General features: G+C 31.4%; 3 protein-coding genes and 1 long non-coding RNA gene across 9 annotated transcripts; 3 read left to right on the forward strand and 1 right to left on the reverse strand.

Moving 5' to 3' along the window:
* Positions 1–5,905: 5,905 nt before the first annotated feature.
* Positions 5,906–6,385, forward strand: LOC141719577 (uncharacterized). Its single transcript, XM_074521955.1, has one exon. It carries the CDS (start codon positions 5,906–5,908, stop codon positions 6,383–6,385), a length of 480 nt encoding a protein of 159 aa, XP_074378056.1.
* Positions 6,386–11,536: 5,151 nt separating this feature from the next.
* Positions 11,537–14,163, forward strand: LOC141720911 (large ribosomal subunit protein mL43). Of its 4 annotated transcripts, none has more exons than XM_074523600.1 (5): positions 11,537–11,678; positions 11,893–12,022; positions 12,179–12,258; positions 12,968–13,074; positions 13,736–14,163. In XM_074523600.1, exons 2-5 carry the CDS (start codon positions 11,945–11,947, stop codon positions 13,906–13,908), a joined length of 438 nt encoding a protein of 145 aa, XP_074379701.1. In that variant the 5' UTR covers positions 11,537–11,678; positions 11,893–11,944; the 3' UTR covers positions 13,909–14,163. The 4 variants fall into 4 exon arrangements, with proteins under 4 accessions (XP_074379701.1, XP_074379704.1, XP_074379702.1 ...); XM_074523601.1 differs by having other exon boundaries at positions 11,585–11,678; positions 11,930–12,022; XM_074523602.1 differs by having other exon boundaries at positions 11,597–11,678; positions 11,924–12,022.
* Positions 14,164–14,597: 434 nt separating this feature from the next.
* On the reverse strand, positions 14,598–17,917 carry LOC141720912 (CRS2-associated factor 2, mitochondrial). Of its 2 annotated transcripts, XM_074523604.1 has the most exons (6): positions 17,313–17,913; positions 15,878–16,005; positions 15,552–15,777; positions 15,317–15,444; positions 15,102–15,210; positions 14,598–15,020 (listed from the first exon to the last, which is right to left on the reverse strand). In XM_074523604.1, exons 1-5 carry the CDS (start codon positions 17,800–17,802, stop codon positions 15,133–15,135), a joined length of 1,050 nt encoding a protein of 349 aa, XP_074379705.1. In that variant the 5' UTR covers positions 17,803–17,913; the 3' UTR covers positions 14,598–15,020; positions 15,102–15,132. The 2 variants fall into 2 exon arrangements, with proteins under 2 accessions (XP_074379705.1, XP_074379706.1); XM_074523605.1 differs by lacking the exons at positions 14,598–15,020; positions 15,102–15,210 and having other exon boundaries at positions 15,545–15,777; positions 17,313–17,917.
* Positions 17,918–18,200: 283 nt separating this feature from the next.
* On the forward strand, positions 18,201–21,790 carry LOC141717121 (uncharacterized). 2 transcript variants are annotated; one of them, XR_012573533.1, is made up of 8 exons: positions 18,201–18,491; positions 18,623–18,937; positions 19,790–19,921; positions 20,000–20,080; positions 20,173–20,225; positions 20,471–20,661; positions 20,779–21,129; positions 21,257–21,790. It is a non-coding gene; the product is annotated as an uncharacterized LOC141717121 (long non-coding RNA). The 2 variants fall into 2 exon arrangements; XR_012573532.1 differs by having other exon boundaries at positions 19,790–20,080.
* Positions 21,791–23,216: the final 1,426 nt, after the last annotated feature.

The raw sequence follows: 23,216 nt of genomic DNA on the forward strand, positions 1-23,216 counted from the left end.
AATAATTTTCAACATCTCCAAATCTTCAAATTTTTTGATTTTTTTTATCTTCAAGTCAGTTTTCAAGATCATCAACAGCTTCTTGTTCCCCATGACACAACGCTTTGGAATCTAAAAATGTTTTCATATTTTGGTATTTGGACAGATGTAGGTCACACCCCTATTTGGCTGTAGGTAGGCTTCTGGAAATGCATCTATTTGACCCTTTTTGAGCTCATTAAGCAGGATATTGTCCTCTGGAATCACCACATTCACTTTGTTGATGAAGATATCCAACTCAGATGATCTTTTATATTATAAGAAAGACAAATACACCTGCATACATCTGTCCACACCTAAGTTATTAAAATTGACAATCGCCCTCTTTGACACAACTTTTTATTAGTAGAACCAAAAATGCTATCATCCACATAGATTTGAACTTGGAAAATGTCATCACCATGCTGCTTGTAGAATAGAGTTTTATCAATTGTCCCTCTTGTGAATCCATGTTTGAGTAGAAATTCTGATAGTGTGTCATACCATGCTCTAGGTGTTTGCTTCAATCCATAAAGAGCCTTTAACAATTTATAGACAAAGTTTGGAAATTATGGATCTTCAAAGCCAGGTGGCTGTTGCACATAGACTTCTTCTTTTAATTGACCATTAAGGAATGCACTTTTCACATCCATTTGATACACCTTGAAATTTGAATATGCAGCAAATGCAAGAAAGATTCTTATTGCTTTAAGTCTTGCAACCAGAGTAAAAGTTTCATCATAGTCAATTCCTTCTTCTTGTGAGTAGCCTTTGGTAACCAGTCTTGCTTTGTTCCTTGTCATAATTCCATTTTCATCCATTTTGTTCCTATACACCCATTTTGTTTCAATGATACTTCTGTTCTTTGGTGCTTGAACCAATTCCCAAACTTTATTTCTTTTAAATTAATTCAGCTCTTCCTGCATAGCAGTTATCCAGTCAGGATCAAGTAGAGCTTCTTCAATTATTTTTAGGCTCAATTTGAGACAGAAAGTATGCATGCAAACATTCATTTGCAGTGGCACTCTTAGTCCTCACTCCAGCATTTGGATCACCAATTATAGCATCTCGTGTGTGACTCCTATCCCATTTTCTGGTGTGATTTTGTTGACTAGGGTTGTTTACATATTTTTCATTGTTGGCATGACTTGCAGAACTGTCATCTCCTCCTCCTCATCCTCCTCCTCCTCCTCCTGAGTTTGTGCCACCAAATTCAGGTGTGCTCCTTTCATGAGATGAATTTTAATTTTCATAGTTCACTGATTCACTTGATCATGGCTCCATTATATTATTTGAGTTAATCTCAGCTTCATCTTCAGAATCACTATCAATGTTAGATTTTTAAATTTTAGGGCTTCAGCTTCATTTACATCAAGGCATTGCAAGCCTGGACACTTGTCATCATCAAAGGTCACATCTGTGCTTTCCATAATTTTCTTTTGCTCTAACACATAAACTTTGTAAGCAGTTCTTTCCAATGAATATCCCAGAAAAATAGCTTCAAATACTTTAGAGACAATTTTTCCAACATATTCAGAGTTGTTTCTGAGCACAAAGCATTTGCTTCCAAACACATGCAGATGCTTTACAGTAGGCTTTCTTTTTGACAAAATTGAGTAAGGTGACTTTCCAAGATTTTTGTTGATTAGATATTTGTTTTGAGTGTAACATGCAGTGTTGAAGGTTTCTTCCCAAAAACTTGTTGGAAAATTGGCATCTTGCAGCATTGTTCTTGCAGCCTCTACTAGAGTTCCATTATTCCTTTCAACCACCCAATTTGATGAGGTATTCTTGCAGCTGAGAACTCTTGAACATGCCATTGTCTTTGCAAAATTTACTTAAAATTGCATTCCTGAATTTTGTACCATTATCACTTCTCAATCTTTTGACATAATTTTGATCCTCATCCTACTTCTTAACTTTCTTTATGTGTTTAATGATGATGTGTTGAGTTTCATCCTTTGAATGCATAAATTCCACCCAAGTGTATCTTGAGTAGTCATCCACCATCACCAATGCATATTTCTTTCTACATATAGATAAGACATTAACTGGTCCAAATATATCCATGTGAATAAGCTGTAATGGAGCACTTATTGAATTTACAGTTTTGCTCTTGTGACTAGAACTCTTCATTTTCCCTTTTTGACAAGCCTCGCATACTTCCTCATGAGCAAATTCCAGAGTTGGCATGTCTCTCACTAATTCCGTTTTACCAAGGTATTGATTGTTTTGAAATTCAGGAGAGAGAGTTTCTTATGCCAAAGTTTATTTTTCTCATTGGATGATCTGGTGTAGAAGCAACATATTTCATCCTTGTTTGTGAATTTAAGTCTACAACAAACAGGCTTCCTTTTGTTGCTCCTTTCAGAGCAAATTCACCAGTTTTCTTGCTAGTGTTTGAACAATCTTCTTTGTCAAATATTAATTTGAAGCCTTTGTCTATAAATTGGCTAACACTGAGAAGATTTACTTTAATACCAACAACTAGTGCTACATCATCAATGATAACATTACCATAAATCAACTTATCATATCCCATTGTGAATCCTTTGTTGTTTTCTCCAAAAGTCACCAATGGATCATCCATCTCCTTAAACTGTGATAGGAGGGCTCTATCACATATCATATGCCTGGAATATCCATTGTCAATGATCCATATGACTTGATTCTTCTTGCCCTGCACACAATGAGGATTAAGTGTGTTTAGCTACCCAAGCAGTGTTGGGCACTTTCTTCTTTTTTACAGAAGTTGCAGAAGTAGAATTTGAACATTCAGAAAGAACATCATTCATAGTTTGATCAGCATTATCCTTTTTAATTACAGATCCAAGATTGACTTCGTTAACATCCTTTCTCAATTAATGACAGCTTATCATAACCTTCATATTGCAAGGAATGCAATCAAACTTATCACAGAATGAATAGGGATCTTCAGCCAGTGCTTCATTGTACTTGCATGCTCCAAATTTTGGCTCACTAACAGCCTTTTTACAAAGGTGAGTTAGGTGAGTTAGGTGATTTGTTGAGCCACATTTCTGACATTGCTTCCTTGGAGCATCTGCAAGTCTGTAATATAGGCATAATTGTTGCTCTTGTTTACCCCTATTTTTCCATTTCCGTTCTTTTTCTTTTTCTCAGTATTTTCAATCTTGATCTCCTTTGTTGGTGTGTTAGTAGCTTGACTCACTATAGGCTTCTTCTCACATTTAGTGATGAGAATAAATTCTGCATCTTTCTTCTTTTTGTCTTCATTTGCAATTTCTTACTTGATTTCCAACTCCACTTCACTGAAATTTACTTCACAGGCTTTAAACAAAGGTGCATTTACTCTATTCAGCATCACATAAACATCTTGGTTCAGAATTTCTTTTCCTTTGTCAGCTTTAACTTTAATGTGAGAGTTCAAGGCCTCATAGTCCAAATCAATAGCTATGTTAGCACATGGTTTATTTTTCTCATGATACTGACCAATCAACTGAGATGCATTCTTGAATGATTTGAGCTTTAAATCATTTTTCTCAATTCTTTCTCTCAATACTGCCTCTACTTCTCCAGCACACTTAAACTTGTTCTTAAGGTACTCATTTTCTTGTTTGACTATTTCAAGACCAACAAGCTGCAGTTCTAGCTCCCGTTTCTCAGTCTCAAGTTTCTCATTAATTTTTGACAACCTACTCACTTTCTCAGTTACACTCATTTTTTCAACAGTTTCTTTATATTGAGTGGCATTTAAATCAATTATAGTTAGAATAAGTACCTCTGATTTGGATGCAGATGATTCTCCTTGCTTTAGAGCCATGAGAGCATAATTTCCATATTCTTCATTGTCATCCTCATTATCTGTATCATCCCAACTTTTGCCTTTAGTAATATAAGCCTTTCCCTATTGCTTTCTCAAGAGTGCTTCATACTTTTCTTCTGGTTCTAAATAAGCCTTGTCTTTCTTCACCTTATTTGGCTTCTTGCACTCTATGGCAAAGTGACCAAGTTCATCATGGTTGTAACACCTTATCTTTGATTTGTCCACAGATCTTGACTTGTAGCCACCTTTTCCAGTTGCATTAAACTGAGTTTTTCCTTTCCAGTTGCTGTTGTTTGATGTTTGGCCTTTACTCTTCTAGTACTTGGGTTTTTTAACTCTAATGTTTGATTATTATTTTTTTACAAGATAAACCATTGACTGATACATTTCATCCGTTTCATCAAGAGTGTAAAACTCATCCTCTTCTAGCTCTAAAATGACTTGCTTTTGTGGCTCCTTTTTTTCTGCTCAACAGCTTGAACAACTTGAGTCTGGGATTCCAGTTCATCTTCGGACATTTTGTCGTTATTTGCTACCAAGGCACTTGATCCATCAACAACATGCCATTGACTAGCTTTCAATGACTTTCTCTGTAACATCTTCGGTTCATAGGTCTTCAAAATACCATACAAGACCTCCAAAGTCATTCTGCTTAAATCTCTTCCTTCCCTGATTGTAGTTATCTTTTATTCCATGTAATCAGGAAGGGTGAGTAAGAATTTAAGGTTGAACTTTTCAGCTTCATAATACTTTTCATGAAGTTGCAAATCATTTATCAACTTATTGAACCTTTTAAAAATTTCATTTATGCCCTTCTTTGGTTTAGTCATAAAACTATCATACTGTGAAACCAAGATCCTTATTTGATTAGATCTAACCTCTTATGTTCCCTCACATAGTATTTCTATTTTCTCTCAGATCTGTTTAGCCGACTCACAATTAATATTTTTATTGTACATTATATTATCAAGGAACTCAATCAATATGAGTTGTAAGTTGCTATCCAGTTAAACTTTTTCTTTTTCAGGCTCTGTGTAGGTTTAGGGATCTTTAGGTGCAAAATGTGCAGGTATGACCATGTCTCCAACTGTAAATTCAGGAACCGTTTCCATAGGAATAAAGAGTCCATTTTTAAGAATCTGAATATACATAGGGTTAGTCGTCCTTATAAACAACATCATTTTGTCTTTCATAATGTGTAGTTGATCTTGACAAAGATATGTATCCTGATACTGCTTATTTTCTGAGCACTCATTCTTCTAAAATCTTTATCTGTGTTTACTTTCTGTTTACTTTCAGATTTTGTTCTGACACCACTTGTCAGATATTGAGTACAGTGAAATATAACACAGAGGGGGAGTGAATGTGTTTCTTTGGATTTTAACTAACTTTGAAAGTATTTGAATTAAATTGAACAAAACAGATATGAACTTGTAGAGATAGATTATTTAACAGTAATCACACAAACAAGATATCAAAAACTCACTTGATTGTATTAATCAAATTTGTTTTGCTACAAATCCGTGTTCTTAAAAAAAAAGAACTCAGCTACAAATCTTGAAAGAAAATATAAGATATCTTTTAGATTTATATTTGTTAACTTCTAAACTAAAGACCCGTGCATGTTTTATAGACCAACATCACGGGTTTACAAAACTTGCACTAAAATGTAGTAACATATTTTCTAAAGCGATCTTGTCTATTTACATTTCTAGTATTAGCAAAACCGTGCAGAATCTTGTAGGTCCGTGACCATCCTTTGTCCAGTGAATCTTGACCCTTCATCTTGTATTCTTCAAGCTACAGTTAAACCTCTTTAAAGTAATACCCTTGGGACCGGGAAAAAATATTACTTTACCGAATTTATTACTTTATCGATATAATAATATTTTATTACTTTATCGATAAAGTAATATTTTATTACTTTACCGAATTTTTATGTTTACGTGGTACAGTATAATATATAATGTACGTATAAAAACTAGAATTAATCACATGCAATGTATTTGATCTAAAATTACTTTTATTATGATTACTTATATCCAAAAAGTTAATATCTTGAATGCTATTAGTTTTGCTAACATGGCTTGGAATATTGATGTGAAAACAACCACAATTGCAAATTGTTTTCGGCATTGCAAGATTCGTTCAGAAGAAAATGATGAACAAGAACTTGGAGAAATAAATGAAGGTGTCGAAGGATTAAATGAAGTTATCTCTAATTTACGATATAGGAATGTGATGGATGTCGAGCATCTCTTAAACTATCCAAACGAGAATGATGCGGTTATGGAATCACCTACGGATGAAGAAATCATTGAGTCGGTAATGAGCACTGATGAAGGGACTGATCCTGAACCCGACGATAGCAATGTCATCCCAAGCGTGTCATCAAAGGAAGCATTTCAAGCACTCACCACTTTGAACAATTACTTGTTACAACACGAGCAAAACATACCAGGAGTTATTTTTGTTTTACATAAAGTCAAGGACGAGATTAATTTTGGCTTTGGTGGAAAGAAGAAACAAGCTACAATAGATTCATATTTTAATAAGAATTAAATTTTGTAATCATATACATTATACAGTATATATATATATATATATAATTATAGAATTATTACTTTACATATTACTTGGGCCCTTAATGACTTTCGAATTTTTTATTATCTTATGCTTTTAGCGAGAATATTACTTTACAACATTGGCCCAAGTTGGGACCGATGAAAATTATTACTTAAGCGAGGTTATTACTTTATCGGATATTACTTAATCGAGGTTTAACTGTACTTTTGTAGTCTTTTCAATCAGTGAATGAATTGTTTGTTGACTGATAATCTTGAATTTTGAACTTATCTGTATTCTGAATTTTGAGATAGTTTGTCGATATCTCTTTTGCTCTATAGAGGTGTCACATATCGATAAGTATAATGACCTATCGATATCTTGAGTTCTCTACATGTGTGTTTGACTTGTCGAGGTCTCCAGTTCTCTACATGTAGAATAGCTTGTCGACATCTTCAGCTCTCTACATAGGCTTTTGACTTGTCGACATCCATAGTTCCATAAAGATTTGACTTGTCGATATCTCCAAAACTCTACATGAAGAAATGACTTGTCCATATTTCTAGTTCTTTATATAGACTTTTTGACTTGTCGAAATCTAAGAACTCTATATGCATATTGACTAGTCGATACTTCTTGAGACTTCTCTACAAGTCATTTTGGACTTCTCGACAGACTTCTAAATATCCCTTGATCTGTGACTTGTCGATATATGACTTAGAACATTCTTCCTATAACAGTATTATTCAAATCCAAGCTGCTACACTTCTATCTGAGGCATGATCAGGAATTAATCTTCTTCCAAAGTTTATTCCTTAGCTTGAAGACTGTTCACAGAAAAATCCTTCAGTCTAATATACTTAATATTTTTATAGATTCAATGTATACAATTACAAAATATAAATATATATTATCATACAACTTATCATAAGGGTTGTCAATATGACTTTGTGTTATTATGTACAAGAATGTCTTGCACAACACTCTCAATCTTGAACAAGTCTCACAGCTAGTTTATTATTAATTGAATGTTAAGATAATCTTAAAATACATTTAAAATACGATAGAGTATAAAAAATTCAAAAATGTATATCGTTAGTTTAAATTAAATATCGATCTTGAAGCAAATGTTTTGGATAAGAAAATATTTATAAACAACTTACTGGAAAATAGAAAAAGGCTTTTATAAAATAATTTGAACATTTGAGGAGTTCTAATATACATAAACACGTTAAATATACCATAGAGTCCTTACCAAAACTCAATAGAAACTCCTTGAAAACCGGAAATATGATTAATCTTTAATTAGTTGTAAACTCGCTAATAAGCCTGTTAAAACACGGTCACACAGTCAAAGTCTGTCATGAAATCTATTTTTCTGCAAAATAATGTTAGTAACATAACAATATATGATAATCAACTTGATAATAAGAGAACAAAAAAAACTATAAGCTTGTTAATAATTTTATCACCATGAGGGTACTATATTTTAAAAATTTGTTCTTGCCAAATTATTATTTTTGCATTTTTGAATTTTTGTAATATAAATATGGTGCTCTTAATAGAATTTATAAAAAAAATGGTTATTCTTTGTTTTTTTATTGTTATTTAATTTATGTATTAGGAATTTTGATTACTAACTTTTTTAGGTAAATATATTTTCAGATCAATTTTTTTATTTACACAGTTGAAAAAAATGAAAAGACCAAATTTTTACATTAATTTTCTTTTTTTGATGTTATTATGTATATATGGACAATTTTATCTTTTTATATTTTATTTATTTCGAAAATAAAAAAATTAGCTCATTACCCATTTTTTTACGGGAGTGGGAGGGTGCGACTACATACATCAAAATATAATAAAACTATAAGCATAATGTTAACATTCACAATCTCATCATTTTAACATTCATTCTATGTGTTTAATTTAAATAACTTTATTTTGTCGGTATAATTTAAATAATTTAAATAACTTGATTGTATTATACTTACCACAACCTTTTCTTTGTCAGATATACTTACCGTAATTTGTCAAAAAGAAAAATGAAGCTATTGTTAAAAATAAAGACACCTCAAGTGAATAATAATTTATTTTCTGTCTTATTTGATATTTATTTGTAAGGCTATAAGCCCATATTTATTAAAAAAAATTAATATTTTGCTTCCTCAACATCTAAGTCCCAAAAATAAAAAGTATAATTTATTTCAATTAATTTTCAAATCTATATATATTATTGGATCGGAAAACCCTCAAAACTTTCCAAATTTGTTTCTTAAATTCTTTTTTTGATATTTTTATTTAAAATAATGTTCCTTGCATTTAATAGTATATTAATAGTCATTAATTACACCTATAATTATGTATTAAGTTTAATTTATTTTTTATCTATATAAAAGTTTAGTAAAATTACTTTTTACCATTATAATTAATATTTCAATATAAATCATTAATTACTAATAAAATAATGATTATTTTAAGGTGAAATGATGATAACATGATTTATATTGTGTCATTTTTTATTGTTCATTAAGAGTAATGACATTTATTTTCGGATAAATATAGGTTAGCCGTTTTTAATTTTTCGAGAAATCCTTTCAGCGTTAGTGAACGAACCGTGATAAGTTATGAAAATTTAAATATTTTTCGGTTTACAGGTAGAATCTTTATACAATTAAAATAGGCATATTTTTAGTTTATATAAGAATAAATAATATCTCACCAATTCTATTAAATTTTAATCAACAAACCCCTTTTCTCCTATTAAATTTAACTAAGACAACATTAACAAATTAAATCAACTGAGAAATTATATAATTTTTATTTCATTATATTATACCTAAATAAAATAATATTTTAATTAAATAAATTCTTAAACTAATACTCTAAACATTTATATCACGAGATGGGTGTTGACTTTTAAAATTTTCTTAGTTATATTTAAAATTTGTAATATTTGATTGAAAGGATCATGTTCATTTGTTAGTTACTATTTTTTTTATAATTATTAAAATTTTAAATGTATCATAATAACATTCTTCTAACTAATTACCCATGTAAATTGTCACAATTTTTTAAACAATTATTAATATTGTTATCAAATTATTTTAAAATAATAAAATTAATTTTAATATTTTTAGTAATTTAAAAATAAAAATTTGTAAAACGCGCGGGTAAGTTAATTAGAATTATAAATAATAATATAATAATTCTTATATATAGATGGTAACCTCTTTTACTATAAAAAATAATGTATAATATTTTATTAATTTTGATAAAAAAATGAACGATCTAAAATATTTAAACATATTATATTATTTGTCTTCAATATAGGTAAGTGCTACATACTCTATCTCGCTTTTTTATCGATCAAAGGTCGATTTTGTTAGTTATAACAACCTTTTTTTTATTTTAGCAAACTAAAATAAAAAATGAACTACTACCTCACCCATACTTACATTTAAACTGTAATCACCTAAATATAATTCATATTCAATTTAAAGGATCGTTGAGATTTCATCCCTGATTAACGACAAATGGGAGATAAATATGATATATATTTATTGAAATATCATTTTAATTCAGTGGTTAAAATTTATGATCCAAATATAGTAGAATCTCGATAAATGAATATCTTTGGGACCAAAAAAAATATTCATTTGACGAGATTATTTATTTATCGATTAATGAATATAATATTTATTTATCGATAAATAAATAATAATTCATTTAGATGATATTTTTAAACTTTTTTTGTAATTATATCATTTTGTATATATTAAGTTCAAATGTACATGGTAGTTATAACTTTTATGCAAATTTTAATTACATTCATATTTTTAGAATTCTAGATTAGTTGCATATGCATGCATGATGAGGCAAATGATCCGAACTCGATGATAGCATCACTATACCACAAGTAGATTCATTTATCGAGGTTCATTTATCGAACATTCATTTATCGAGGTTCTACTGTATCCTCAAGAGAAGTTTTTCAAGTTATTGTCACTATAAAAAACTACCTGCTACAATATGATCAAAATATTTCAGAAGTGGTGCATGCTTTACACAAAATCAAGGATCAGATGCATTTTGGGGAGGAAAGAAACAATCAACTTTGGAGGCATTTTTCGAAAAAATATGACTTATTAATGTGTTTGAAAATTAGTCATTGAATGAAATGTATTCATGATATATTATATAAATAAAAATATATTATTTGAAATATAATGATTATTCATTTATATTTACATAGGGCCTATAAAGACTTCATTTGTATTTATTCGTTAATGCATTAAGCGAAATTATTCGTTAAGCCCCTTGGACCCAGTTGGGACCGAAGAAATTTATTTATTGGACGAGGTTATTCATTTATCGAACATTCATTTATCGAACATTCATTTATCGAGGTTCTACTCTAGTTCCTAAAACTTTTAAATAAACCTGTATGGACAAATAAAAGTTATTTAAACTCAACCATTTTATTTGGTATTTTATAATTATTATTTAATTAACATTTAATTTTATATTAATTATTATAATTTTTAATATAAAATAAAATATGAAATCAATATTTTAAGCCAATTATTTTTGGACCATTTTTATATATGACAATAATCTCTTTCATATACTATTACATAAAAAAGATATAACAAAATTTTTATATTATCACATTAAACATGAATATATTAATGATTATGTAATTATAATACACAAATTTATATTTATATTATCAACTGTCAAATAATTAATCTCGCTCAATAACATAATTAAATACATAATTACTAAATAATTTTCGTGCACGCGGAACGCGGATTTATATCCGAGTTATTGTTTAATTCTTCTTGATTATTTTAGATTTTGAATTTCTATGACCTTGCTCCAAGGACCAAGTCTCCAACTAAATAAAAAAATATATATTCCCTTAGTTTAGTTAAATTTTATATAGTTACTATTTAGACGTATTTAGAGATTTTTATAAAATATAATTTTATAATTATATTTTTTGATAAAAATTTAAAAATATATTTTTTTATTCCAAAAAAATTAAAAAAAAGTTATGAAATTTTGTTTTAAAAAAGTACCGAAAAGCATATAAAAAATAATGTATAAAATTAAGGGAGCACTTGTCCTTTAAATTTAAATTTTATTTCATAAAATAACAAAATTGGTCACACAAATAAAATGTTTCATACTCATCTCGCCTGTGCGCTAAACGAGATATACAAGTCTGTCTGTAAAGTGAACCCGACTGAAACCTAGAAACCATATAGCCATTTATCACTGAAAGGTAAACTTAATTTTGTATGGTTTTCCATTAATTATGAGTTGAAATGTTAGTTACAGTCATATTCTTGTTTAATTTGATTGATTCTTATATTGCAGATTTGTTTGATTATGTTTTAGATTTTTTCTCTTAAAACCATTGATTTGTGTTATAGCTTGCAATTCATGTCATTTTGCCCTAATTTATTTGATATTTTTATGTATTTTCCATTTTCAAGGCATTTGGGTATAAGTTAGGGTTTATGGTAGTTACAGAGTTGCAATTCTTGTATGTTTGATACACCACTTACGGATTTGCTCCTTGCTTATGCCGGATTTGAGTACTCAATATTCGACTACTGTGACACGGTAAATATTTTTGTATTAATATGGTTTTTGTTGTTATTCTTATGTTTTGCTTGATTAAACTGGTTATAGACTGCTACGTGGTAATTATATATAGTTTGTTGTGTATGTTATATATCGGAACTGAATTGAAATTGTGCATTTTGTTGGACGGAGCAGATGTCGCAGAGAGGAGTGTGGCAGCTGAAGAAGCTTGTTGTGAGTTACTGTAATTGGGGAGGCAGTAGCCGGGGTGTCAGGTATGAACTTGCTTTTACTTTTATTTTCAGTTAGCGGTTCCCACCCCCTTTTTTTTAACATTGCCTGTTTAGATGTGTGAAGTTATGTTTTGCCATGCTATGTTGATAAGCTAGTTTTTTTTAATTAGTTTAGTAAGATATTATGTGAAAGCACAATAATATAATATTGAAAATCGCTAGTCTAGAATGAAGCACTCACTTGTTGTGGTTTAGTAATTATTTCTGAAGTGGTAAGCCCGAATTTTTGTGTGTGTGGGGGGGGGGTATCTTTAACAATTTATGTACTGACAATGAGTTAGATGATATGTATAATTGTATTGATTCGTCTGCCAAGTGCCAATATGCCAAGCCGTCTGTTTCTTTTGTGTTATATATTGGCCAGCCTCTGTTCCACAGGTAAATTGATATAGGGAAAATGCGATAGCTATATATATAAGCGTTGTTACTGTCTTAGTGGAAAAATAGAGGTATATGATAGTTATTGGAGAGACTAAATTTATTTTGAAAAGAAATGTTAGAGAAGAATTCTTGAAGATTTCAAGAAGTATGACTCTTTTCCGTTGCCACAGCCCTGTCGGTTCATAATTTTCACCTATTTTCTCTTACTATTACTTTTTTAAATTGTTATTGGTGTAACTTGCTAATTCTACATGTTATTGTTGTTTGCCTGTGGGACACATTAGTAATTGGTTTGTCTCTGATGTTCTAGGGAATTTATGGAATCAAAGTTGCCAGCATTTAAAGAAAGTAATCCTCAGCTGGAGGTTGAAACTAAGCACATTGGTGGTCAGCATCCACATCTGGAAGGAATATACAGTAAGACATGCAGTTCATGTATACAGTTGAGAGAAATAGGGGATTGTGTTTATTTTCAACTGTCAAAAATCTTGTAGTTGAAATAGCTATTGTTTGTTTTGATAAAAACCGGATCTTTTGATTAAATGTAGTCCAGATTATGAGGATGGATTATTAATCTAGTATCCCCAAGCCCAACTACATGGAACCTTGATGCATGGTTATGTCTTCCAATTTTGTTGGACCAACAATAGATACTATCCCATATCACCTGGTACAGGGAAAAAAATATAATCAGGGAGCCTGTCTTGTGTAGTTATTTTATTAGTTTGTATTGAGGGGCCGTTTTTTACATTTGAACGGTACATGTTGAATTGTTAGGGTTGTAAAAACGTGTAGGCTGATAAGTTGGGGTGAACTGTTCAAGTTGTTTTTCTTTTAGTTTAGGTATAAGGGCTTGCTTCAGTCCAAATAAATAGGCGACTAAACTATGTGAATGGGTAATTAGTTCATTATATGCAAATGAGCCCCAAGTTTTATCATTTGAATTGATGACTAACGCCTAGCTAAAGTTAATGATTATTTAGATGTAAAGCAACTGCTACAACTGCTGTCCGTGCTCGTTGAGGAAATTATTTTACCAAATTTTAATTCCCCTTTCATATATTTTCTCAACACACAGGGAACAAGAATGAGAGAACTGTCTGTGTCAGGAATATGACCCCTGAAGAAGTGCTCGAGTGTGCAACTAAATTAAGGAATTCACTTGGAAGAAAGGTGGTGAAGCTGAAGACTAGACATGTTACCAAACATCCTAGTGTGCAAGGAACATGGACCACAGCTTTGAAGTTATAAGAGATTTGTGAGTCTGTGACCCATTGCTAGTATTACTGGATGTATCATTACTGCCGTTCTATGCCATTCTAGCCAATTTATTGAAATGGTCTTCTAGGAAGTTCTGTGGTTAGGTCACACAACTTTTTATAAAAAAAACTTTTAAATTTCTTTTTGCTCTGTAATAGTACGAAATCTGATTAGTAATTGATGAGAATTCAGACTCAATAAATTGGATTTTGTTTGCTCTTTTATAGTAAATTTTCTATTTATATTTGTCAAGGGGACTCGTTTAAATTTGAATGATTCTCAGGCCTGCTCAGTTTTCTGTGTGATTACTTATACTATCCAAATTTAATATTCTTAAGTTTTTTTTATTGAAAATTAACTAGACATGTATATTACAGACCGTTCATTTTCGTCATTAATATGAAGTAAAAGTACACTGGCTCTGTACAGATTTATTTACAGCTAGACACATATATCGGAGACTATTGTTCTAGAATATTGACAAAATATTTGCTGGTTCGAAGTTTGTTTGGTGATTTTAATGTGCTTGTTACTACATCTGTGTTTTGGTACGAAATTATAGAACGGCTGTGAAGTAGGTGTGTTTTGCCAAGCAATTTTCGGGTCAATGAATTACTGAAACATGAAGCAGGTTTAAACTTAAACGTCTGCCTATATAGTTGATTTTCGCATCAAGCAGGGGTTTACTTCATTATAGTTTATTCATTATGGACATATTTTTCACAATTCAAATGATATAATAATATCAAAACAGTTCTATCATTGATATTATTTATGTAACAAGCAGAAATGAAATAATACCAGAAAAAAGTTTTAAACTAAATCGCCCGTCTTCACAGACGAATGAACAATCTATGACTAGTGAAGAAATTCATGCAATGCCTCAACTGACAATTCCATTGCCATCTCCCATCTTCTTATGCACCCGTCAACACGTCCTAGTGAAAAGTTGCATCATTAAATGATCGACTGAGTCCTGCCCAATGCCCATCATCAATGGACATAGTACATAGTTCACTTGATGCAAGCATTCACACCTAAATATAACTTAAACATTCTTGAGCAGAGGTTTCATCACAGCAGAACGAGCTGCGCCTTCTCCACTAAAATTGTTTCAGTTTTTTTACCACAAGTTCTGATAAAATTCTCCAATAAAAGCTATAAAGGATTATTTATTCTCGAACCTTCTGATGACTTGATGGATGAAACGGACTCTCACTTTTGATTATTCTTTCCCCTCCAAAGTATAATTTGCTCATCCTTAAACAAAATAGGGACACAGGGTACTAAATCCTGCAAAGACGCAATTTTGTATTAAACATACAAGACCTAATAATATGAACAATATTAATCGGGTAATTGTAATTTGTTACTGGAAAGTGAATAAGTAAAACTATACCCTTAATTTCACGCCTATCTTTTTGCAGTCACTGGTTCCTACATGAGAACAATCCAATCTTACCACTTCTTCAGCATTAAAGGCCTCTCTCACTCTCTCCACTACATTTACATATACACCATTCCTGGCTGTGGAAAAAATTGAAACAATAAAAATATAAAACACAGTCCCTGCTGGCATACAAAGAATTACATAAAGAAGATTAAAAGTGTACAAGTGAAACTTTACTGCTTACTAAGTTTCATCAGTGGCAGAGAACTTAGCCCTCTGCTTCTCAACTCCTTTGTTTCTTCAAATGTCAATCCATCGGCAACATTCTTCACAAGTTTGGGAAATATTGGTTCATATGGCTTCCACAGCATCAAAGGAATTTTCGGTCGAGTATTTGGGTCATAATGTCGACCACGATACAGAAGCAGAATATTAATGTTGCGGTATATAATCTTTCCTCCAGATTTGTCCTAACACAATTGCTAGAAGCCAAAATCAGGTATGGCATACTTGGAAATAATTCAGATATTTTAAAATTCACATGCACAAGATTGTGCCTGAATTTCAGACCTCGAGATGGAAGCAAATAGAATTCATATCAATTGTTGGAACTCCTAAACATTTGATTCTTACAGCTTCCGCTCTCTTCCAATGGTTGTGGATATCATCCAGCATGTTATGAGTTACTCCTCCCTTCCCTATAAATATATAAAATTATGCCAGGTAAAATAACATTAAATCACATTACACACTCTAAAGTACATTACTTTCAAATTTATAACTAACAAGGACTAGGCATATCTAATACACATATACCTAGGGCCTGTCAGTAAGGAATTCGGAGAACAAATTAGTGCATCAGAAGGGTTGAAAATTTTAACATCATGTACAAAAGGCTTGACTGTCTATGAGCGACATAATAAACAAGTAAGACCACAAGGCAAAGTTTTGTAAGCTGAGGATTTGGTGGCAAAATCACATTGCACAGCAGACATTATTACATACTCATACTTAATTTCTTCTAAATATTTTTGGCCCATCTAAGCAGGAACTGAACTCCTATACAAAGGGAAAAAGGTTGTAAACTTGGAACTGTCAAGAGTTGAATTTGAATGGAAGAGTAATTTCCAAAGACTTATTTGAGCTTATGCACGTTACATGTGATTAAAATTCAACTCATTATTTCATCCTGTTTTAACCTATTTTCTACCATTCCCTGATCTAGCCTTTTACATCAGCTCAAACCCAAAAGTTGGGCAATAGAAGTATTAATTACGTAAAATGCAAACCAGGTTTCGGGCCACAGAATCTTGTTTGCAAAAGGTATTGTTTGAGGGAAGAGAAGTTTGGCATTTAACTTTCCCCACTTTTAGGTCGTCAATGACTAGTTAGTTCACCAATAATCACTAAATACAATTATACAAGCCTGCCACAGAGCCAGCACTCATCAGTAACACATCCACACCCCAGCATAACATATAATTCATCCAATAAACCACCCTCAGTCTACTGCTCAGAACTCAGATTACTCTACTTCGACAATTTGCGTCAAACATTTGATTTAATAAGTTGATGTTGAAACAAGAATAATGATACATACACTGTATTCTGTACATAAACTGTTTTATTATCATGTACATAATTATCAAATAATTATAACAAATTCAGTGTTCACAGAGGACATCACAGCTACCTCTAAGTTACATTGCCAAGTGAGAATCCCTGCCGACGTAATGTTACATACAAACCTCGAAAATGACATGGACACTATTCAATCAAACCCTAAAATAATGCAGTGCGACTCAAGTACTCTAAATATAACAAGAATGACTAATTACGAAACATCTGATCGATTTAAGCATGTACATTCATTTTGATCATAATTCCACAAGTTTTAAAATCACACATAAATTGCCACATTAACAAATTCAAAATTACGAGCTTCATTCAGAGAATAAGAATTAAAAAACAAGAAACAAGAATCAAAGAAGCAACAAAAACTCACCCAAATTAATCTGCCTAAAACAATCACTATGTCGATATCTTTCGACAAGCTCACAAACTTCATCCACATTCAAATCCTCCCCAAGAACTTCCTTCCTCTTTCTCTCCGCCTCCTCCGTCAACTCCTCTATCTCTCCATCAACCGGAGCACAAGTACCGGTCCATTTCCGGTCAAGTCGGCCCGGTCCAAAAGGCGAAAACTTCGGGGTTTCACGAAACGCAACGGGCTTAACAGAACTACTGGTCTCGGAATACGAGTACTTAAAATCAAAGGGAAGGTCTGATTTCACCGGAAAAGGGTTTGAAATTGGGGGGTTTTGATGGGCTTTTTGGGTTTTGGGTTTCTTGATTTTGGGCTTTGAAGGGGTTTTAGGATTTGGGGTTTTAGAGATTGGAGAGAATGGTGGATCATAGTGAAATTGGGTTAGATTTCTGTAAGTATAGATCAGATTAGATGGATGAAGGCGTGGAAATAGCTTTGGTTTTAGCATCGCCGGAATATTATCGCCGGCGTCCCAGGTTATTAGAAGCTAGGGTGACAGGTAGATTAGACCGGAGACTACTATTTTGGACTCACTTTCTAAAATAACCCGTTCTAAAAAAAACTAACAATTAATATTTCAAAACATTAACTGAAAATAACAAATATATCTTTTTTTAGAAAAAACAGGAAGTGGACTGGTACTCACTTTTATTATTAAAAACTATCAATATCAATGTGTTCTTAACGAGCGCAATTCATTTTATACATAATTTACAAAGAAAATGTTAATTTGATAAATATCTATTACTAAAAATAACCAAATTCGACCTATTTATCAAAAAATAACCAACTCAATACCCATGATTTGACCCATTTTCACTAAAATAACCAACTCATTATCCATGTTCAATATTTCAAATCACAACTCAATAAATTTCTTAGCTCTTTTTTGACAAGTATCAGGTAAGATTGATCCTGCTTTTATTACCTCTTAATTATATTACATGTGACATTTCATATTTGAAATATCATGCAAAAATTTCAATCATCTAATAATAATGATTCATACAAAAGATCATAGCATTCATAAGCTTTGACATCTCCATCATGGATGACTCTGAATATTGTTCGTCCATATCGGGAACAAGCTCAGGTCTTAAACGCAATACGTGTGATTTTCAGCCGCGTTTACCCCCGGTAAAGTATCCTAATAGATGTATATATATTATTCAAGGATTTCTCTAAATTTTTTGAAGTGGTAATATGATATGTATAATAGATGTTAAACAACTTGGGCATGATACAACTTTTGATGATTTTTTGCATAGAAGAATGGCTAATATGCAACGCGACAAAGACCAGTATAATATTAACACCTCTCAAATCAGTGAAGTTCAATGTCATGAACAATCGACTAGTACTCCAATTTGAATATATTAATGTGTTTTATGCTATAGTTTCCCTTAGCATTAATTTTAAGGCATCATCATTGTTATGATTGTATTTATCCATGTTATTTAATTATGTTTTGTGATATTGATTACTATTTCCAGCTCTAGCAAAATCTGTTAGGGATGATTTGCAATTAAATAGGAGCGTTGAAATTGTGAATACAGGCAACGATTCGAACAATAGTAAACCAGGTTTGGCCCCATATGTGTACTATTATGGATTGTTGTTTAAAATTTTGAATTTTGATTTTTATAGCTCATGTAAAGCGTTGAGGTCGGGATACGAGTATTGAGACAATTTTGCAACGAAACAAAGAAAATCAAATGATTGGCAACAAAATGTAAATAATTTTTTATGTTTATATAAAAATTCATGGAAAACGTAAATTGTTAGTGTGTTACATACCGCAGCACCATATATAGTTATTTCTTAATGTATGAGATTTTAAATAACAATACCAATTCATGCTTATAGTATCAGAACAGACGTAAACTCCGAGCGAACGTAGAGTTTTTTCATCTATTATAGGCACACGGAACATACTTGGATTTAATTACAATATTAGTCCACTCGAAGTTTTGTCTAGTAATGTTACACTGAATTTTGACAGTGGAAAGAATAAGACTAATGTGTATTCTGACACATCTCAAGGTATTTCTCACGTGTAAATTAATAATTATCAACATAATGTATATATGTTGAACAATGTTAATAATGTTAACATATAAACATTTATAAAATGTGTCGGATGGTGTTCTTACTTCCAAAACACATAGATGACCAGAAGCACATTAAACATGAATAGATCGATGTGATAAGAATCCATATGTTGCAGAAAAAACTAATACTAAGCGGAGAGGGCGTGAACCAAGTATAAATACAATCCTTCAACAAAATAAAGAAAACTACTCCTCAAACATCGGCACACCTGTTATCTTTCACTTACAATTACCATATTTACTATATTAGTAATATGTTCGGTCTACATTAAAATTTTTCATAGTCCATACATGGTTTCTTTGTTGATGTATGTTACTTTACAGAAACATTCAAGACGCCGTGTGAGCATGATCACATTCAAAAAGTAGGTGCACAAGGCAGTGTCGAGGGTACTATTGACATAATTCATACACTTTCATCTGAGAACAATATTCTAGCGTCTTGCATTTCCAAATGTATGCGTATATAACATAGATTCATTTTGAATATCTGATGTGCTTTTTATTAAGTCCACCTCATTTGTGATTTGGTAGTGTCAGCTAGAACTCCTCTTCAGGCGTTAAATATGAATACATGAAATGAATCATCTGTTCATGCTAACAGCGATAAAAGAGGTAGTTTATATTAGTCATTTATTACTGTACCTCCTTCATATATCAATGTTATAATCTAATATATACCAAGCTTTTTATCTCTACATACTTAGGAAAGCGTTCAGTTCCTGATGAAAGACGAACAAAGTCTCCTGAATATAAAAAGGTAAAATAAAAAGAAGGCATGGATGAAAATATAGTTCATTCAAATTATCTCAAAATTTGTCTAACTATTATTTTTACTTTCACGCAAAAGTTACTCGAACCTATTCATCACGCCAGATGTCTTCGTTCATACAATCAAACATTATTATTGCATGTGCGATTAGTAGTAAAATAGTTAAAATAAATTGTAATGCAAGTTTGAAGAGATTAATATTCTCTTATTTGACTATGTTGTTTTATACACAGATAAATTAAAATTCAAGAGAAGTGAAGATATTGCAAACGAGTCATGAAACGAAGTATACAATAGTACTACATAATCTAGAGTGATTTAATACATCATCGCGATGGTTCATCATCTAGATCACATAATTTATTAGATAGTTTTAATGAAACTGATGAACCATGTAAGTTTGATGACCAATATTTCGAAGAAGGTTAGTCAAATTCTTGATATAATTCTACAATATACTATATTTATTTTTCCGTCAGAGTGATTTAATACAATCAAAACAAGGGTGCAAAATAATTTTATATTGATTATTTTTTTCCAGGTAATATAGAATTTGCAGTGGATTCAAGTGTTGATACATGAGAAGGTTATTTAAATTTAGGTTCTCCCGATGCACGTTGCACTTATTGTGGTGCGGTAATATGGAATATGGAACGCAACAAGTCTGAAAAGAATAAACAACCTACATTCTCCCTCGGTTGTAGGAATGGACAAGTTGAGCTTCCCAAGGAAAAACATGTTCCAGAGCCTCTTGCATCTCTTCTCCGCAATTCTCTGCATTTCATATATGATATCAAAGTGTATAATTGTCTTTTTGCGATGTGTTCTACTGGAGGAAGAGTTGACCATTCAATAAACAGATGGATAGCTCCCTATTGCTTTAAAGTGAGAGGTATGAACTTACATTTTATCGGAAGCTTGATTCCAGAGGAAGGCAAAAACCCAAAGTTCTGTCAACTATACATTTATGATACACAGAATTAACTCGCTAATATATTGAACACAATTGATGAAGCCAGGGACAATATTGAACAAAACATTGTGGAGGCGCTAATGCAGATGTTACACAAACATAACAAAGTAGTTGCACAGTTCCTTATAGCACGTGAACGTTTTAAAGATAATGAATTGGATGAATTTAGATTGGTTCTGTTATCTTCAGAGGCTACTAATGGTCGACCAAACATAATTGGACCTTCGGACGAAGTGGGAGGTTTGATTGTCAATAAAAATTCAAATACACCAGGTGTAAGAGATACAATTGTTATGACACGTGATAAGGTCCTGAAACATGTTTGGGAAACTGATTTGTTTTTTATGCAACTTCGGTACCCTTTGCTTTTTCCACTTGGAGATGATGGTTTTCATACGAAGATTCCACTGAAGAAAATAAACAAACGCATCAGAGCACCTCCTGAAAATGAGGAAGATGAAGCAGAAAAGAAGCAAAGATAATACGTGTCAATGAAAGAATATTATTTCTATAAATTAATGATCCGTCTTACTGAAGGTAATTTAATTACTTAAATTAATTGTAATCCCTAATTGTTCAATTTTAAAAAAAATGTAAATCTATATATTAGATTCGTTCCTTAGTTGACATTTATTAATTATTAATGTACTTTGTGGCAACAAACTATTACATGACTTACTCCACATCTTGGCGGAAGGTTGTGGCAATAATATGTGGTTGATGCATCTTGTGCGTTCGAACAATACAGACTATATTGGATTTACTAGCACCAAAAATCGAACTCGTTCTTCACCCCCTCTCTCTGCTACTAGGGTTTGTTGTTAAAAAATGTGCATAACTAAATCAGCCCTAAAGAGATTATAAATGAGAGAGATAAAAAATGAATTCTAACTTTAATCTAAAATAGAGTTATTAAAAATCTGAAATTCCTAGTTGTTATCTTATAATGTATTACTTAATCAGTAAGCAACTGGATTTTGATTTTAATATTTGTAAATTTGAATTTCATTTATTCTATTAATTAAGTCCAGCTTAATTAATAATAAATAATTCAAATTTCCTATTTAATTCAAATCTAAATTTAAATTAAATATTCCTCCAAGTTTTCTTTGTGTGAACCTATATGTTATTATTATGTTGACAATAATTTTAATATCTAATATTAAAATTATAAACAATGAGCAACATATAGTTATACATCATTGCTACCCAAGTAATAATAATTAAATCGGTGATCGATTAAACCTTTCGTGAATAATATATAATGTAATATAATCTCTTTAACCATATATTATAGATTAAACTCGAGACATATTATATTGTTATGTGTCATCCTCTTCGTGATTTAATCCAGGTTTCCTTAATCAATTAGTAGACTATCATTTCAAATCAACATTTGAGCGCGACGCCACATATTTCATAGTCTAACTCAGACAAGAGGTCAATAATATCACTCCAAAATTAAGATGGTTAAATCCTTTATAGATCATTCATATTTCTCATACAATTCATAATATACCCGAATTCCACTTTTATCATTACCCGGTCAAAAGAAACTTTTCTAGTTCGTTCCCACAGAGACTGTATTGGTTAACTAATTAATTTACGCACCTAAGTAACAATGTATGGTTATTATTCAATGCTAAGATGATAACTAATTGAGGTTGTTTATAACTAAGAATTAAACTAATAATTATAACTACGAGAATAAGATTAATTGAATGAATAAATATGACAAACATGAGATTCTAACTTCATTAAGTACTTTATTCAATAGCCTTATTATTCTTAACCTTAGCATGCAATGGTGATGACACTAATCAGACAACGCGAAACTGATAAACGCCAACTTTCGTTGCACGAGTACCATACTACCAGACATCCACAAAAGAGATAGAAGCTGAATAGACACCAATTATATTGAGACCCTATATGTCTATAGAATTTGACAACATAATGGTTTAAGCACAAGTCATCTATCTTGATTACACAGCGCATGTAAGATG

This window comes from Apium graveolens, chromosome 4, assembly GCF_009905375.1.
Source record: "Apium graveolens cultivar Ventura chromosome 4, ASM990537v1, whole genome shotgun sequence".
NCBI lineage: Eukaryota > Viridiplantae > Streptophyta > Magnoliopsida > Apiales > Apiaceae > Apium > Apium graveolens.

What these genes read in the sequence shown, in the direction of transcription:
- LOC141720912 (XM_074523604.1), bottom strand. Translation starts at nt 17,802, where the DNA reads ATGCTAAAACCAAAGCTATTTCCACGCCTTCATCCATCTAATCTGATC. An exon ending in CTATTTGCTTCCATCTCGAG is followed by an intron (nt 15,778 to 15,877) that starts GTCTGAAATTCA and finishes CAATTGTGTTAG; the next exon opens with GACAAATCTGGAGGAAAGAT. An exon ending in AGATAGGCGTGAAATTAAGG is followed by an intron (nt 15,211 to 15,316) that starts GTATAGTTTTAC and finishes GCGTCTTTGCAG; the next exon opens with GATTTAGTACCCTGTGTCCC.
- LOC141720911 (XM_074523600.1), top strand. Translation starts at nt 11,945, where the DNA reads ATGTTTGATACACCACTTACGGATTTGCTCCTTGCTTATGCCGGATTT. An exon ending in TATTCGACTACTGTGACACG is followed by an intron (nt 12,023 to 12,178) that starts GTAAATATTTTT and finishes TGGACGGAGCAG; the next exon opens with ATGTCGCAGAGAGGAGTGTG. An exon ending in GGCAGTAGCCGGGGTGTCAG is followed by an intron (nt 12,259 to 12,967) that starts GTATGAACTTGC and finishes CTGATGTTCTAG; the next exon opens with GGAATTTATGGAATCAAAGT.
- LOC141719577 (XM_074521955.1), top strand. Translation starts at nt 5,906, where the DNA reads ATGGCTTGGAATATTGATGTGAAAACAACCACAATTGCAAATTGTTTT.